Here is a 15,490-nt window from a genome sequence, read left to right as displayed (position 1 = left end):
AGAGATATTTTTAAACGTTTTGAAGCAATGAGTGCTCTGATAAAAATATTATTTCTTTTCTTAGCTTTTTGTATCTCTTCGAAATTAAAATCATAAGAATAACCAAGAAGGGGAAATTTATTTTTCTTTTCTAATTCCTCTATCTTTAGCTTCGTTTTTCATATTTCTAAGAACTAATTTGGATATTCTTTTATCTTTAGAATTAATTAAACCTAAGAAAGTTCTTATTTGCAAAGCCTCAAATCTTTCTTCAAGAAGAGGCAAACTGAGTCCTCCATCTTTCCAATGAGTGTAATATAAGTCAATTGGGATGCCAGAAGCATTTAATTTCTTTAAAATTAATCCACGAATATTTTGATCAATTTGTTGAACATCTTTAATAGGTGTAACGCCATTTAAGAATATATAGTCTAATTTAGGAATTATTAGTCTTCGAATAGCATCTAATGATTGTGATAATGTAAGTGGTGAAACTAATATTTGATCGATTTCTCTAATAACTTTCTTTAATTTTTCTTTAGTATATAAATGTTTAGCTTTTTTGTTAGTAACAATTGGTGCTCCAAGATAATTAATAGTAGAATTAATTTCAATTGGTTTAATTTCGGAATTATTTATAATTAAAGTATCTGAAGATGAAACTCTGTGCTTATTTCTTAAACAATAACTTAACCATTGACATTTAGATGGAGTTAATTTCATTCCAGTACAACTACAGAATCAATCATGTTCTTTAATGAGTCAACAGAAGAAGATATTAAAATTATATCATCAGCAAAAGCTTGTATACAGAATGATTCATCATTAAATATATAACCATCATTTTTATGTTTTTGTGATATTAAATTTATCAGAGGATCAATGCATAAATTGAAGAGTATTGGAGACAGAGGACAACCTTGTTTAACACCTCTTTCGATTCTAATATCTTGACTTTTATGATTAGAGATATTAATGAATGTAGTCGAATCTTTATATATATTTTTAATTAGATTGCAGAAGTCTTGTTGAAAACCAATTTGTTTCAAGGAGTTAATTATTTGTTTATGAGATACAGTTCCAAATGCATTTGCGAAGTCTAGAGCTAAAATATTAATATCTTTGTTATTTCTATTTGCATCAGTAATCAATTCATTAATTATTGCGATATGTTCTGAAGCTTCATTGATTGATTTTTTAAACCCTTTTTGATTTGAATTAATATAAGGAGAATTCATATTTAGTGTGAGCATGGAGTTTGCAATATGACCCATTGTAATTCTATATAAAGTAGGGGTTAATGAAATTGGTCTCCATGATTTAACTTGACTGGCATCTCCTTTTTTGTATAACATTATGGTTCTGGATTTTCTCCAAGAGTCTGGGATTTTCCCATAATGTAACATGGCGTTTAATAGAGCTTTAATTAATCTCATTGTTATCTTTGGATTCATCTTCCAAATAGCATTTGAAATCCCATCGATGCCTGTTGCAGACATATTTGATTTAAAGTGAATAGTTTTTAATATTTGATCTTCATCGAGAAGCATGTTTTTAAATAATTCATTTTCTTCTGCATGAAGAACTTTATTTAGGTTAAGGATAGTATTGTCCTCTTGATAATTACTATTTTCTTTCCATTCTTCAGAGAAATAATCTTTAAATTTATCTACATCAATTTCACATTCAGGAGTAATATTATCATTGATGAACCATTGTGTACATCTTCTTGCATCTTCTTTATAGAATTCACGAATTAATTCTGTATGTCTTTTACATCTAGTATCTTCAAATACTTTTTCTTCTTTAATAATTCTACCTCTAAGCCATTCTAGTTTCTTATTTCTTTGTTCAACAGTATCAGTTATAAATGTTCTAATTCTTTCTAATGATTTACCATTAAACAAGAAATGTGAAATTCCATAATCTACTTCTTTTATAACATCAAGTATATTTCTTTCTAAATTAGCTATCTTATTTCTAAGTTTTGGAGTTGATTCTTTATCAAAAGCTTCAGAGTAATCCATTAATAAATCAATAAGATCACTAAGTTTAAGGATTCTCTGAGCTGCTAATTTTGAACGATTATATTCTTCATTTCTATTTCTTTTAGCATTCTGTTTCATATAATTATATGGGATTTTCAAAGAAACACGAATTGTTCTTCTAATTAATAAATTAATTTTTGATAAGATGCCTTGATTAATAATCCAATCCCTTTCATCAATTGGTTCGAAAATGAATTTATCCAATAATTTATTAATCTTATCCTCGAATAAATTTTTAATTGGCTTATAAATAATTTTCCTTAATTTCTCAGTTAAACGTGGGAATGAAATTATATTTTCTTCTTCTTGCTCACATTTCACTAGCCATTTTACAGCTTTGTTAGCAAGTTCATCTTTATCAACATTATCTAATATTTGAGTCCTAGATGCATTATCAGAGATTTCATCATTAATAATTAAATTATCTTCATTTTCACTGGTAGTATGAGTCGATTCATTATTATTTTCTGAGATTTCGACAATTTTCTCATCATCTTTAGGAACATCAGAATTATTATTCGAAGGATGCAATAACTCTGAAATTAACTCATAATTTTCTTCGTCATCTTCGCATATGAGCATTGGAGTTAATTTCGCTTTGATTGCACATGGTCTTTGAATTCCTTCTTTTCTGTAATTTTCGTGTTGAACTATATGATGAGAAAATCCGAATAGTGCCCCAGATAAGAAATCTTTGCATTCGGGGCATGCATGACCTTTAAGTTTCTTCATTATATCAGATGGTTTTACAAGTTTATTATGCGCTGCCCAATGTACTATTGTACCCCAGAACATTCCTAAATTCTTTATTTTATTTTTAAGTTCTTTATGTTTATCTATATGTGAATGGAGATTTTCTTTTGTAGTTGTAAAGAACTCACATTCAGGTTCAGGGCAATTATATATATTATAGGATGCTGATTTAGTGATTGTATCTTCACGTTGAATTATCCAATAGGGAAGTCTATTAGCGATTTTCCCTATTAATGCGTGGAGAATATTTCCTTTAGGTGGTTCCCCATGAGTGGTTATCATGTGATTTCGTAATTTTGTAAAACAATTCGCAGAGAAATTCATGCATTCAGGGCATATAAAAATACCCAACCCAGGCCAGATGCCAGTGAGCATGACAGTACACATGATCGGATTATCTATTGGATTTATATTAACTCCCCAAATTAGTGGATTTACCAGAAGATCTTCCCATTTGTAATATACCGATCCCAGATCATCAAAGTTTTTGACATTTTGAAGGTCATGAAGTAAATGTTCTGGTCGTGGATCAGAATCAGAATCCTCTTCAATGTCTTTTTGTGGGTTTGATGGATCGGGGTCATCATTGTCTTCACTATTTATAATAATAGAATCCGGGTATTTTCTACCATTGTTTGATTGTATTATGTCATTTACTGTGGTGTTCCTTTTCGTTTGTTCACTGTTTTCTGGTTCCTTATTTGTTCCTTGATTATCGATCGGAATCAAAATTTCCTTAGGAACATATTTTGGGACGAGTATTTCGAATACTACTTCTTGAATATTAGTCTTGACATTAGGAATAGTAATGTTTGCTTCCACTTCTTTGATATTTGTAGAAACATTTGGAATATTGTTTGTAACTTCATATACATTTGTTCTAACATTAGGAATTGTAATGTTCGCTTCCACTTCTTTGATATTTGTAGAAACATTTGGAATATTGTTTGTGACTTCATATACATTTGTTTTAACATTAGGAATTGTAATGTTCGCTTCCACTTCTTGGATGTTGGTTGAAACATTTGCGATATTGTTCATTACTTCGCATACATTTGTTTTAACATTCGGGATTGTGATATCCACATCAACTTCATTGAATGAAGTGTTGATGATTGGTAAAACCATATCAAAGTTCTTGCCAACAGGATTAATTACAGGCACCTCCCAGTCGAGATTACGAGGAATTGGATTAAGAGTAGGGAGCATCCAATCAAGTCGATTTTGGATTGGATTTAAAACTGGAATCTCTAATGAGTAGTCAGTAAATTGTGGAATGATTTTGGGAATTTCTATATCATACTCCACTTCAATAATTCTGGGAATTGGAAGTTTAATAGGGATATCTCTTATTGGCGGGATATTTATATTAATATTCAATAAATGTAAAATTTTGAATATCATCAACAAGAAATGTTGGAGTTGAGGTGGATACTTATTTAGTTGAGAAAGAATAAAAGGTAATTGATTTGGTTTCTCTCCATTGATTCTTGGGAAAATATCATTTAGAGAAGAAGGTACGATTTTATATTCTTCAGTCTCATTTTGAATTATACCATTGTTAATCATAATTTGTCCAGGCGAACATATGATTCCACCATCGCTCATAAGAATCGGCGATCGATCATCAATTTGATGATCTGCCGTAATAATTATCCAAGGAGGGTTATTAGGGGATTTATCATCATAATGATTCCCTTTTTTAAGAATAATCGTATTATCTGTAATAGGGATTTCTTCAATTTCAAAAAGTCTAGGAGGAGAATTCTTATATTTAACAAAATTTAAAAAGCTTTCAAAGAAGCAACCAGAAGAAAGAAGAGAAGCCACATGTGGATTTGAATTCTCTGGATTAAAATGAGAATATAAATGAAGAAAAAGATCTATATTTGAAGTCAGTTTTGTATAAGCCTTGCAAAAAGGACAAACTAACGGTTGAGGGAATGTAACGATAGGTGGTTGTTGGCTTGTGTTTTTTGGTGTAATATTTAAAAATGGAAAATATAAACTAATGTGACCATTAAATGGCTCTTTGAATGGTAGATTATCGTTATGAAAAATGTGAATATGTTGATTGAGATTCGAAATTTGATTTGTTGAAAAATTGCATAATGGGTATAATGGACAGGGGAAATGTGGTAACATAAGTGAAAGAAGATCGTCAACTGGTCGATGTACGATCTTTGAATCGATTGTTAAATTTGTTGAATTTGGATGAAATTGGGCAATCTGGGTTTGCTCTGTGTCCTGAGTAGGTGGTTGTTTCGGTGTTAAACCCAGATTTTTACATGTGGAATTTCGAGATATTTGAAATTTGTTTTTTTGAAAATCGTCAAAAAGCACACCATTGGACTCGTCATAGTGTGCTGATGCTTGCCGTATAATAATTCTTCTTGATTTTGCATGTTCATAAAAAATCGAAAAAAAAGAGGGGCAAGCCGGAATCGAACCGACTACCAGAGGATCTGCAATCCTATGCTCTACCGGTGAGCTATTGCCCCTCACGATAATATTTTTACATATATTAATATAAATATAAAAATTAAGCCATCAACATGTGCAAATTCAAAAATTACAATAAAAACATAGAGCAAATGAATTTTAAAGTCTGCTTAAAAATAACATTCTATTTCATATTTATTTATTACGCAGAAACATAATAATTTTCTATTTAATTATTTTGCCTTTATCGAAAATGGGATGAAACAAATTTCTCCATCATTTGCAACGGCAATAACCAAATTATTTTCTCTTGAATAGTATAATGACACAATTTCTTTGTAGCATCTATGGAAAGGTTTTTTAATATTTAAATAAAACACTTCAAAAGCCAAAAGGTTTCCTTTTTCATTTGCGAAAATCACGTAATCGAATGCCTTTCTTGAGCTCCAACAACACCAACATTTTATAGCTGAAGTTTCTATACTTCTAATTAGCTCTCCATTTATTGTGTACAGAAAAAGTTTATATGTGATATGACCAGATATATTTTGAGAGGCATATGTCAAAATAAACCCCCATGATGGGGTGACCAAAATTTTTTCAGGTTTCATTTGATTTTCGATATGAATTACATTAGTTTTAATACCTTCGAATAAAGAACATACAACAATTTTACCAGATACTGTACCACAGACCACTACGCCGAAAGTTTTTGAGATAGAACAACAAGAAATTGCATCACCATAAAACGGGATATTAAACTTATTAAAGTTACTAATTATATTAAGTGTAGCGTCATCAGATACAGCAGCGATGAATTTATTATTTGATTCGAGTAATGATATATTTGATAAATCGGGATAAATTATTGATGTTATACCTAATTCATTAATAACAATTTTTCCAGTATCAAGTAACCCAATAATAGAATAATTATAAAATCCGGGTATTATTAAGTTATTTTTTGATATATTATTACTCGTTTCAACAACTTTAAATTCGGTATTTTGTATTATAATTTTATATAATATAAGTGATTCATCGTTCAAAATTGCCAACTTTATTCCATCGTTATTTTTCTTAGATTTATCGAAAATTGCCATTTTGATTTTATTATTTGTAATTTGTATTGAAGATAATTGATGTTGAATAACATCTAAGTTTAAGACTTGTCGATGTGGATGTGGTTCATTAAACAATTTTAATGGTATTTGACCAACGTGACACATCGAAGCTTCAATTTCAGCTCTTCGAATAGGATCTTTTAACGTTACATTAGTCCAAGCTGATTCATATAAATCTGGATTATATAAGTTATCAGCTTTAAGTGCTTCTTCACCTTCTTGTTTATATCCCCAAAATAAATCGATCCAATTATTAATATTATTTGATACGTAATCCGATTCTAAAGCTTTCCTCATTATATAAACAAAATCTATAGCGTTATTAGCCCATTTTGGTAATATTACGTCATCGATTTTCTTTGTTCCTACAGAACCTAAATCGAAATGATTATAATTTATTAAAAACTCAGGTTGAAAAAAGAATTCTGGAGTAAGTTCTCGATAATCATTAAAATGATGTGTCACAAGATAAAATGAATCTTCAATAGAAGTGAAAATTCGTGATGAATGATCGAATTTACCACTTTGCATTTTAATATGTAATGAAGCAAATGGTTCCATTCGAATTAGCCATAAATAAACAGTAAGTGGACATATCGCAAAAGAACTATAGAGATAACCATTTTGGAAGTATATAGCTAAATCATTTTTCTTCTTCCGTAAATCTTTAATTCTTTTTTCATTAATTGCACCTATAGGTTTAGATAAATCACGATATATGTTCGGATCATTTAAATCGATTTTATCTGTGGAATAATTAGAGATAATCCATGGTAAAAATGGATATTGTGATGGATCATTAAATGATCTCCCACTAATTATATTAATTTTCATTAAATATTCAAATGTTGATATTTCTCCTTTAACCCATTTATCAGTATAAGATAAAGAATTAAAAAATGTTACGTTATCTGTTTGTTGGACATGACTATTATCAATTGTAGTTAATGATTGTATACGTTGAATTATATCTGTCGATAAATAATGTGGAAAATTAATGAAATATGTTATACCACTTATTAAAAAGATTTCAATTGCCGTCTTAAGTTGACAAAATCTTCGTAAATAAATAAATGAAATCATTGGTATTGATATGACAAATGTTTTCTTCGATGGATTTAAGATAATATGTAATGAATTATGATATATTACAAATGTTCCCGGATATGTATCTTTGACTCCAACTAATACACAATCATATGTTGATAATTGTTTCCCTTCATTTTTCTCTAAATGTAATGACGATTTCTCTTGTAATGATGATATACTTAATATTTCTGGTGGAGCTGATTTACTATATTCATCTTGAAGTTGTTTTTGATATTGTAATAATAATTCGGTTGCAGTAGTAGAACTTCCTGCATCTCGAGAAAATGATGCTTTCATATGATCATCAAATTTATGATTTTGTTTTAATTTAAATGGACAATTAAATGCACATAATGAAAAATCACGTTTCCATTTGATGTCTAAATGGATCCCAAGTTTTTGAGAGGGCGCCCAGGGTGCCCCATCAGAGTTAACGTTCCTCCATAAACGTTGCCATAATTTTGAGTTTTCTTCATTTTTAACATGTAATTGATCCATAAAATCTGAAATTGTAGTTGTTATAGGTATTTCTATTTGTTTTTGGATTATATCTTTTTCGATTTTTTCAATAAATTCCTTATGTTTTTGTTTTGAAGTTTTATAAGAAATTGTATCTGAAATTAATTGTTGATCTAAAGCAAATTGAAATGATTGAACTTGTGTATAAGTAATAATATTTGATTCATATTTTGGTAAATATGTATGTAAAGATTGTCCTAATAAAATAAATTTATAATTTAAAAATGTAAATTCATTTGAAAATTGTTCGATTTCTAATTTAGTGAAATCCATTTGAGTTAACCATATTATAATTTCATCATGTAAATCCTTTAAAGAGAATCCCGAAACAATTAAAGAAAGTTGAATTGTTTCATATATTCGATAATTTAAAGCAATTTGTAATATATATTTAACGAAATATATATCTTCCCATTTAAAATCATTTGTAAATCTACATCCAAATACATAACCATCAAAATTATTATTCTTGTGAAATATTGGCGATTTTCTTTCTTTAGAGTTTTGATAAAACAAATAAAACTTTACCATTGATATCACTGTTATTACTTCTTCTTCTTTAATATTATTTTTTTCCGATATTAATAATAATAAAATAACTCGTAAAAGTCGACTCTTATGGATATCACTTTGGGTGTTTAAGGTTAAACAACAATATTCAATCGAAGTGAAAAGTTTTCGCCAACAATCATATGAACATTGACTTAAAAATGTATAAATTTTATAACTTTCTGCTTCTTGTTGATTAATTGCTTCACATATTGAATAATATTCCCAATTTTCTTCTGACGCAAAATTTTTATCAGGATTTAATTCATTATAAAGCCCTAAACTATTTAACTTATATGATATATAAGAACCAATTTGAAACATTTCTGGTGAATCATTTTTTACCATTTGAATTATTGATTTATATAATTTTTCAGTAAATTTTCGATTTTTAATTTTTTCTAATAAGATATCTAAATGTTGTGATAGAGTGAAATCTTTTGATTTTTTATGTATATTTATAATAACTTTAAATATTTTTATTATAATTTTATCGGATTCTATTTCTATATTTTCATATATTTTTGATAATATTTTATAGAAATCAGTTAATTGGAAATTATTATTACAAATGATTTTAGATAATAAATTTAATAAATCAATTCTTTGTTTTTGATCTTTAATAGTAATGAAATTATTTATAATAAAATTAAAATCATTAATAGTAAAACGTATCATTGACATATTTAATATTAATTCTAATAATACTTTTCGACATTCTTTTACATTTAATTGATGATTCCTTTGTCGTGTTGAAGGTATTTCACCTCTAATTTCATTTGTATTAATAATTTCATACCAATAATATATTCGTAATACATTCAACAAAGAATTTATTGGCATTAATTCGAAAAACATTGAAGAATTATTCGGAAATACAAAATTCTTCCAATGATTTAATATTTGTAATTGATCTTCATTCGGTATAACAAACCAAATTTCAACGTTCATTAATATTTGTAAAAACAATTCTTTTTTAGCATTTTCACTTATTAATATTTGGAATATCCTATAAAACGCTAAATATACATGTGTAGAAATTTGTTTTGGTGATGAACTACATAACAAATGTGCTATAATAGAAAATCCTTTTGATTTAGCAAATTCATATTGTTCTAATTCACCAGATAAAAATGCTACTTCTAAAATAGATATTACGCCCATTATACCGAAATTAGATTTATTACCTGATTTTAAAGGTAAATCAATTTGAGCGAAAAGTGGTAATAAAATTTCAATTTTAAAAAATAATAATAAAATATCAGCAAAATTATGTACTTTAATAGTTAATTCATGTTCTGATATTGTTTTCATATTTTTAGCATTATAATAAAATATAGGTGAATACATAGTACGTATTGATCGAGGGCCTATAGTAAATATACTATTAATTTGTTGTTTTGTTAATTTAGAATATAATCCAAAATTACTAATTCGACAATCCGTTTTTTCATTACCACCAATTTGTGTAAACATTTGATTATTATTAAATTCAAGTTGTAAATTTACTGAAATTGTATTATGACCATCTATAAATATCGAATAATTTTGTTGTTGTGTATCATAATTAATACATATATGAGTCCAACGATTTTTTAATAAGATAATTCCGGTTGAAATGTCATTAACTAAAAGTTTATCATTTTCTAAATATAATGAAAATAATGTTTTATCTTGTGTATTTAATGAAAATAATTTCGTCTTTGTTTCATTCTCAAAACATAACCAAAATACATATGAAAATCCGATTTTTGGTAATGTTATTTTACATACCTGTTCGAAATTTAAAGGAATTGAAAAACATGGAACATCAAATGAGTTTGTAAATATAGTATGTAAAGGTTGAAGTAATTGATAATGTATTTCTGAGATATATCGACTTTCGACTGGTATAAATAATGAAATAAAACGTTGTACAACTACAGGCGATGATATATATGAAGATATTAATACTACAAGTGATAAAATCTTTGAGATTTTCATTGTATTATTTTGGCGATTTTGAAATACATAATCTAAAACTAATATATCAAATCCATTCATATGACATATATAACAATTCTTTTGATTATATAAACATAATTGATATGAAAAATGAATTACATCAATTTGTTCGTCATCGATAAATAATTTAAATAAAATATTTAACGTTTGTCCATTTTTAATTATAAAATTTGGATTTTCATATGAATAATTCGAATTGTTTGATCCAGAAAGTAAATTTACTAATAAATTAAAATCATTTATATCATGTTTAAACTTTGTTAAAGGTGTTTCTAATGCTGATATACAAGTAGGTGATATATCTTCTACTTCAGTAAATAATGGTATAATTTCCATGAGTAATTTATTTGATTCTTTACTATTATCATATTCAGAAAATTGATTTTTTAATAAATCACAAATTTGTGTACATAAAAGTTTCGAATTATTTGAAGATTTAATTGTAGAAACTAAATCTATCATTAATAAAATGAATTTAGTTTGAGGTAATGAAGGACGAACTTGTTCTATAACTTGACAAATCGAAAACAAAAAATGCTCCGAAATATTATCATTACTTAAATACATTTTAATTTTAGATAATATAAATGGACGAATATTTTCTTCATACAGCAAAGATAAAAAAAATGTTAAAAATAAAATATCATCAAAAAACAAATTTATCATTCCTTTTTCTTGGAATATTAATGATATTAATTTAAACAATGATAACCTTGCTTTTTCGATAACATTTTTAGAAATTTTTTGATGGAATTCTTCGTTTTGAAGTTGCATTGCCATTAATCGAATTCCGCGAATAATTTTATGATCAGATATAATTAATTCACAGATTTCATTAATGAATAATATACAATGTTCAATTACATCTGAAAATAAAAGTGGATATTGTATTAATGATAATAATAACTTCTCTAAATTTTGTGGAAATAATTTAATTATCGAATAAATACTATAATAACGAATTGTATATAATGTTTCTTTTTGTTGTATATCACATTTTTCATTATATATCGTTATAGATGGATTAAATAAACATTTTGGTATTTCAATATCATTTGATAATTTAATATTTTTTGGAATTTTTACCCAAAAAAGTATTAAAAACCCATAAATTTCATTAATAAAAGTTGAATTTTCTTTTTCTTTTATAAGTTTTATATAATTATCGATAAAAATATTTATAATTTTTTCCGAATTCCCAATTAATCGAATGATATTATCAATTAATGATGTTAATGGTTCTTTACATAAATATTTTAGATTTACATTTATTGTTTTTATTTCTTGTGTTAAATCAAATCCATTTTCATATGTTTCGATTGATGAAAAATTAAATATACATTCAGGACTTGGTGAAGGTTCAAATGATTCATAACTTTGTGCATAAGGTAAAAATATATATTTATTTTGTGTTTCGATTTTAGTAATTAGTGATATTGGTAATTCCCTAAAAAAATTTTCAATTAAATTATTATCTAATGAAGGAAAAATGTTTTCGAATATGATAAATGCTTCCGTTTGTAACTTATTTAAAAATGGTTTAATGATTTCAAATGATAGTCCTACAATGGTTTGATTCATAAATTCTTTTTGATTCATACATAAAAGTGATATAAATAATCCAAAACTATTGGAAATTGAATTCGAATTTAAGCCTTGCTCTTCTTTGACTAACAAAGAAAAGAATATGGGGATGTAGGATGCAATTTCTGGAGTGACTGATGGATTTTTGAGAAAGTAATTCGATAATGGTGAAAATAATGTGGAAAAAAAACTACTAGAAAAACATTGAAAAACAATATAAAAAATATCTAAAAATGCCGCATTAATGATACTTTGATATTCATGATTTGAAAAAAGTGAAAAAGCTGTAAATAATGATACAAGACATTCTGGAGTCGATGTAATTTCATATTGTATCAAAAATGCAATGTACTGATACAGAATAAAAAATCCTAAATATTGATTTAGAATAGGATCTTTTAAATCAACTTTTGGAATCTCATCTAAAGAAAATACATCCAAAGATAAGTACATAGATAAATCAGGAATTAATTCAACAATCGAATTGGCATCTTTCGGAATGGTTTTAATTTGTCGACTGGTTAATAGTTTAAGATGAATATTTTTTAAATATTTAAATTTTGATAGACGTGAAACCGCATCTTTGGCCTTCAAGTTTGTTTGACATGATAAAATTGAAATCACAATGTTTTTCCGGTCTGGAGGCAGTGGTTCCATCTGAGATATTTTCAATAATTTACACAAAACTGCATATTTTTTCTTGTGGCACTGGCACTTTTCATCGTCATTCAAAGAACGATGAGCATACATTGTCCAATTTGAAGGAATTCAGAAATATAACAAATTTTACATTTGATCCAGTTTGGTAATGCATTGGATATTTGGGATTATGCAAATCTTTCAACTCAAAAGATACTCAAAACGACTTTCACGAAAATAAACTATTCAAAAATCAATATTAGTTTGAATATGTTTGTTTGATATTGAATGAAACCTTTTTACAACGTTTTGGTGATGAGCTCTTTTGAAACTTTTTTTCAAACCTAATCATGATCCACTTTCTTGACATCAATTATTTTCTTTCTTTTGCTTAATATTTGAACATTGTTGAAAAGAGAAGATTATTTATGCATTGTTATAAGGGGTTAGTTTGTCATGAAATTTCAACTCTTGATTGTCCTTGTTTGTGTGGATAAAAGGTTTGGTACCAAACGTTGCTGGTTTCACTTTTTGAAAGCGGATTTTTTCTTTTTGAATTAACTATCGTTAATACAAATTAGAAAAAAATTTATTTATCTTAATTAAATCTTCATTAAATAATCTAATTCTTTTGATCTGTGTTTACTATTGATATTGTATATCAGATATTTTGTTTTTTTTTTACTTTTCAATTTATTTCAAAAGATATTTTAGTTTTTGTAGATGTTAAATTAAAAGGGACAATTTGAACAGTTCAAGTTTTTACTTCACTTCGAATGCCTGTTAACGCAAACGAGTACATCCCAAAGTACCCACAACTCACACCTGATGAAATTCTCATGTATTCCCAGCACTTCAACAGTCTTGATGCTGATGATTCTGGAAAATTAGGAATCACCGAAATCATGGCTCTCTTCAAATCCATCCAAGTTCCAGCTACACGTGATGAAGTTAAGAAGTACATTGAAGAGGTAGATATCGATGGTGATGGCCTCATTGACTTTGGTGAATTCCTTACAATCTTCATCAAAGAAAAGGAAAGTGGTGCATCATCCAAACTTAGCGAAGGTCTTAAGAAGCAACAAAACCTTATCAAGGCAGCTGGTGCCCGTGGTGAACACGCTTATCCACAAGAAGAAGTTACTGGTTTTGTTAACTATCTTAACCAAGAACTTGGTGAAGATCCAGCCCTTCAACATATCCTTCCAATTGATCCAGAAGGTGATGCTCTCTTCACAGCTGTTCAAGATGGTATCCTTATGTGCAAGCTTGTTAACCTTGCTGCTCCAGACACAATCCATGACAAAGTTATTGCTCTTCCACCAAAACTTAACCAATACAAGATCCTTGAAAACTGCACACTTGCCATCAATTCCGCCAAGTCCATTGGTATGTCAACAGTTAACATTGGTCCACACGATATCCGCGAAGGTGTTCCACATCTTGTTCTTGGTCTTACATGGCAACTTATCCGTGAATCACTTCTCAAAGATATCCAACTTACAGTTCACCCAGAACTTTTCCGTCTTCTCAAGCCAGGAGAAACAATCGAAGATCTCCTCAAGCTTAAGCCAGAAGAAATTCTTCTTCGTTGGTTGAACTATCATCTTGAAAATGCTGGAAGTCAACGTCGTGCAACCAACTTCACAAAGGATCTCTCCGACTCCGAAATCCTCACCACAGTTCTCAAGCAAATCGCACCAGAATGCTGCACAATGGCCCCAATGCGCGAGAGCGATCTTTCCGAACGTGCCGAATTAATGCTTCAAGAAGCCGACAAGATCGAATGCCGCAAGTTCGTTACACCACGTGAAATTGTCCGCGGCCATCCAAAGCTTAACCTTGCATTTGTTGCCAACATCTTCAACACACGTCCAGGACTTGAGCCATTATCCGAAGCCGAACTTGCACAACTCGATGAAGCATTATTCGCTGCACAAGGCACACGTATCGAGCGCCAATTCTGCCTCTGGATGAACTCATGCGGCGTTGATCCGTTCGTTTCCAACCTCGCTGACGGCGTCAAGGACGGACTTGTCTTACTTCAAATGCTTGACAAGCTCGAGCCAGGATGCGTCAACTGGAAGCAAGTCAGCACACAAAAGATGAACAAGTTCAAGGCAGTCCAGAACAACGACTACGTTGTCAAGATCTGCAAGGAGACACTCGGCTTATCAGTTGTCAACATCTCCGGCGCAGATATCAATGATGGAAACACTAAGTTGATCTTAGCCGTCATGTGGCAAATGATGAGATACGACTACTTGAAGACATTCAAGAAGCTCGGCGGCGGCGCTAAGATCAAGGATGAGCAAATCGTCGCATGGGCCAACGAGAAGACGGCCGGAAAGTGCGAAATCAAGTCGTTCAAGGACGACGCAATCTCCGACTCTAAGCCAATCTTGACACTCATCGACGTCCTCAAGCCAGAGACAGTCGACTGGTCAATCTACGACAGCTCAGGCGAACCAGAGATGATGGCACGTAACGCCAAGTACGTGTTGTCAATGGTCCGTAAGTTCGGTGGCACAGTTTATGCACTCCCAGAAGATATCGTTGAACATGTTCCTGAAATGGTTATGACTGTTTACGCATCATTGATGGCTATTGCTGAACAGTAAGTAAACAAAATCATGATTTGAATTATTTATATGGGGCACTCCATTAACCGCTGTGGAATTCATCGTTTTAAATTTAAAAATGGAAACAAAATCAGTTTGCTGTCAGTTTCATAAATGTTTGGGCCAAAAGAGCTGAAGT

At 29.2% G+C, this 15,490-nt stretch overlaps 2 protein-coding genes across 2 annotated transcripts; one reads left to right on the top strand and one right to left on the bottom strand.

Annotated features, from left to right (window-relative positions):
• Positions 1 to 117: 117 nt before the first annotated feature.
• GO595_006592 (Retrovirus-related Pol polyprotein from type-1 retrotransposable element R2) lies at positions 118 to 3,989 on the bottom strand (the record flags this gene model as incomplete). Its single annotated transcript, XM_067919961.1, has 2 exons — positions 118 to 560; positions 1,310 to 3,989. The coding sequence occupies 2 exons, from the start codon at positions 3,987 to 3,989 to the stop codon at positions 118 to 120; spliced, it is 3,123 nt and encodes a 1,040-aa protein (XP_067773470.1).
• Positions 3,990 to 13,506: 9,517 nt separating this feature from the next.
• GO595_006591 (fimbrin) lies at positions 13,507 to 15,351 on the top strand (the record flags this gene model as incomplete). The annotated part of the gene is made up of 1 exon (XM_067919960.1): positions 13,507 to 15,351. One exon carries the CDS (start codon positions 13,507 to 13,509, stop codon positions 15,349 to 15,351), a length of 1,845 nt encoding a protein of 614 aa, XP_067773469.1.
• Positions 15,352 to 15,490: the final 139 nt, after the last annotated feature.

This window comes from Histomonas meleagridis, assembly GCF_020186115.1.
Source record: "Histomonas meleagridis strain 2922-C6/04-10x chromosome Unknown contig_44, whole genome shotgun sequence".
In the NCBI taxonomy this organism is placed as follows: domain Eukaryota; phylum Parabasalia; order Tritrichomonadida; family Dientamoebidae; genus Histomonas; species Histomonas meleagridis.
Note: the sequence above shows the minus strand (reverse complement) of the source record. Positions and strands in the feature narration are given on the sequence as shown.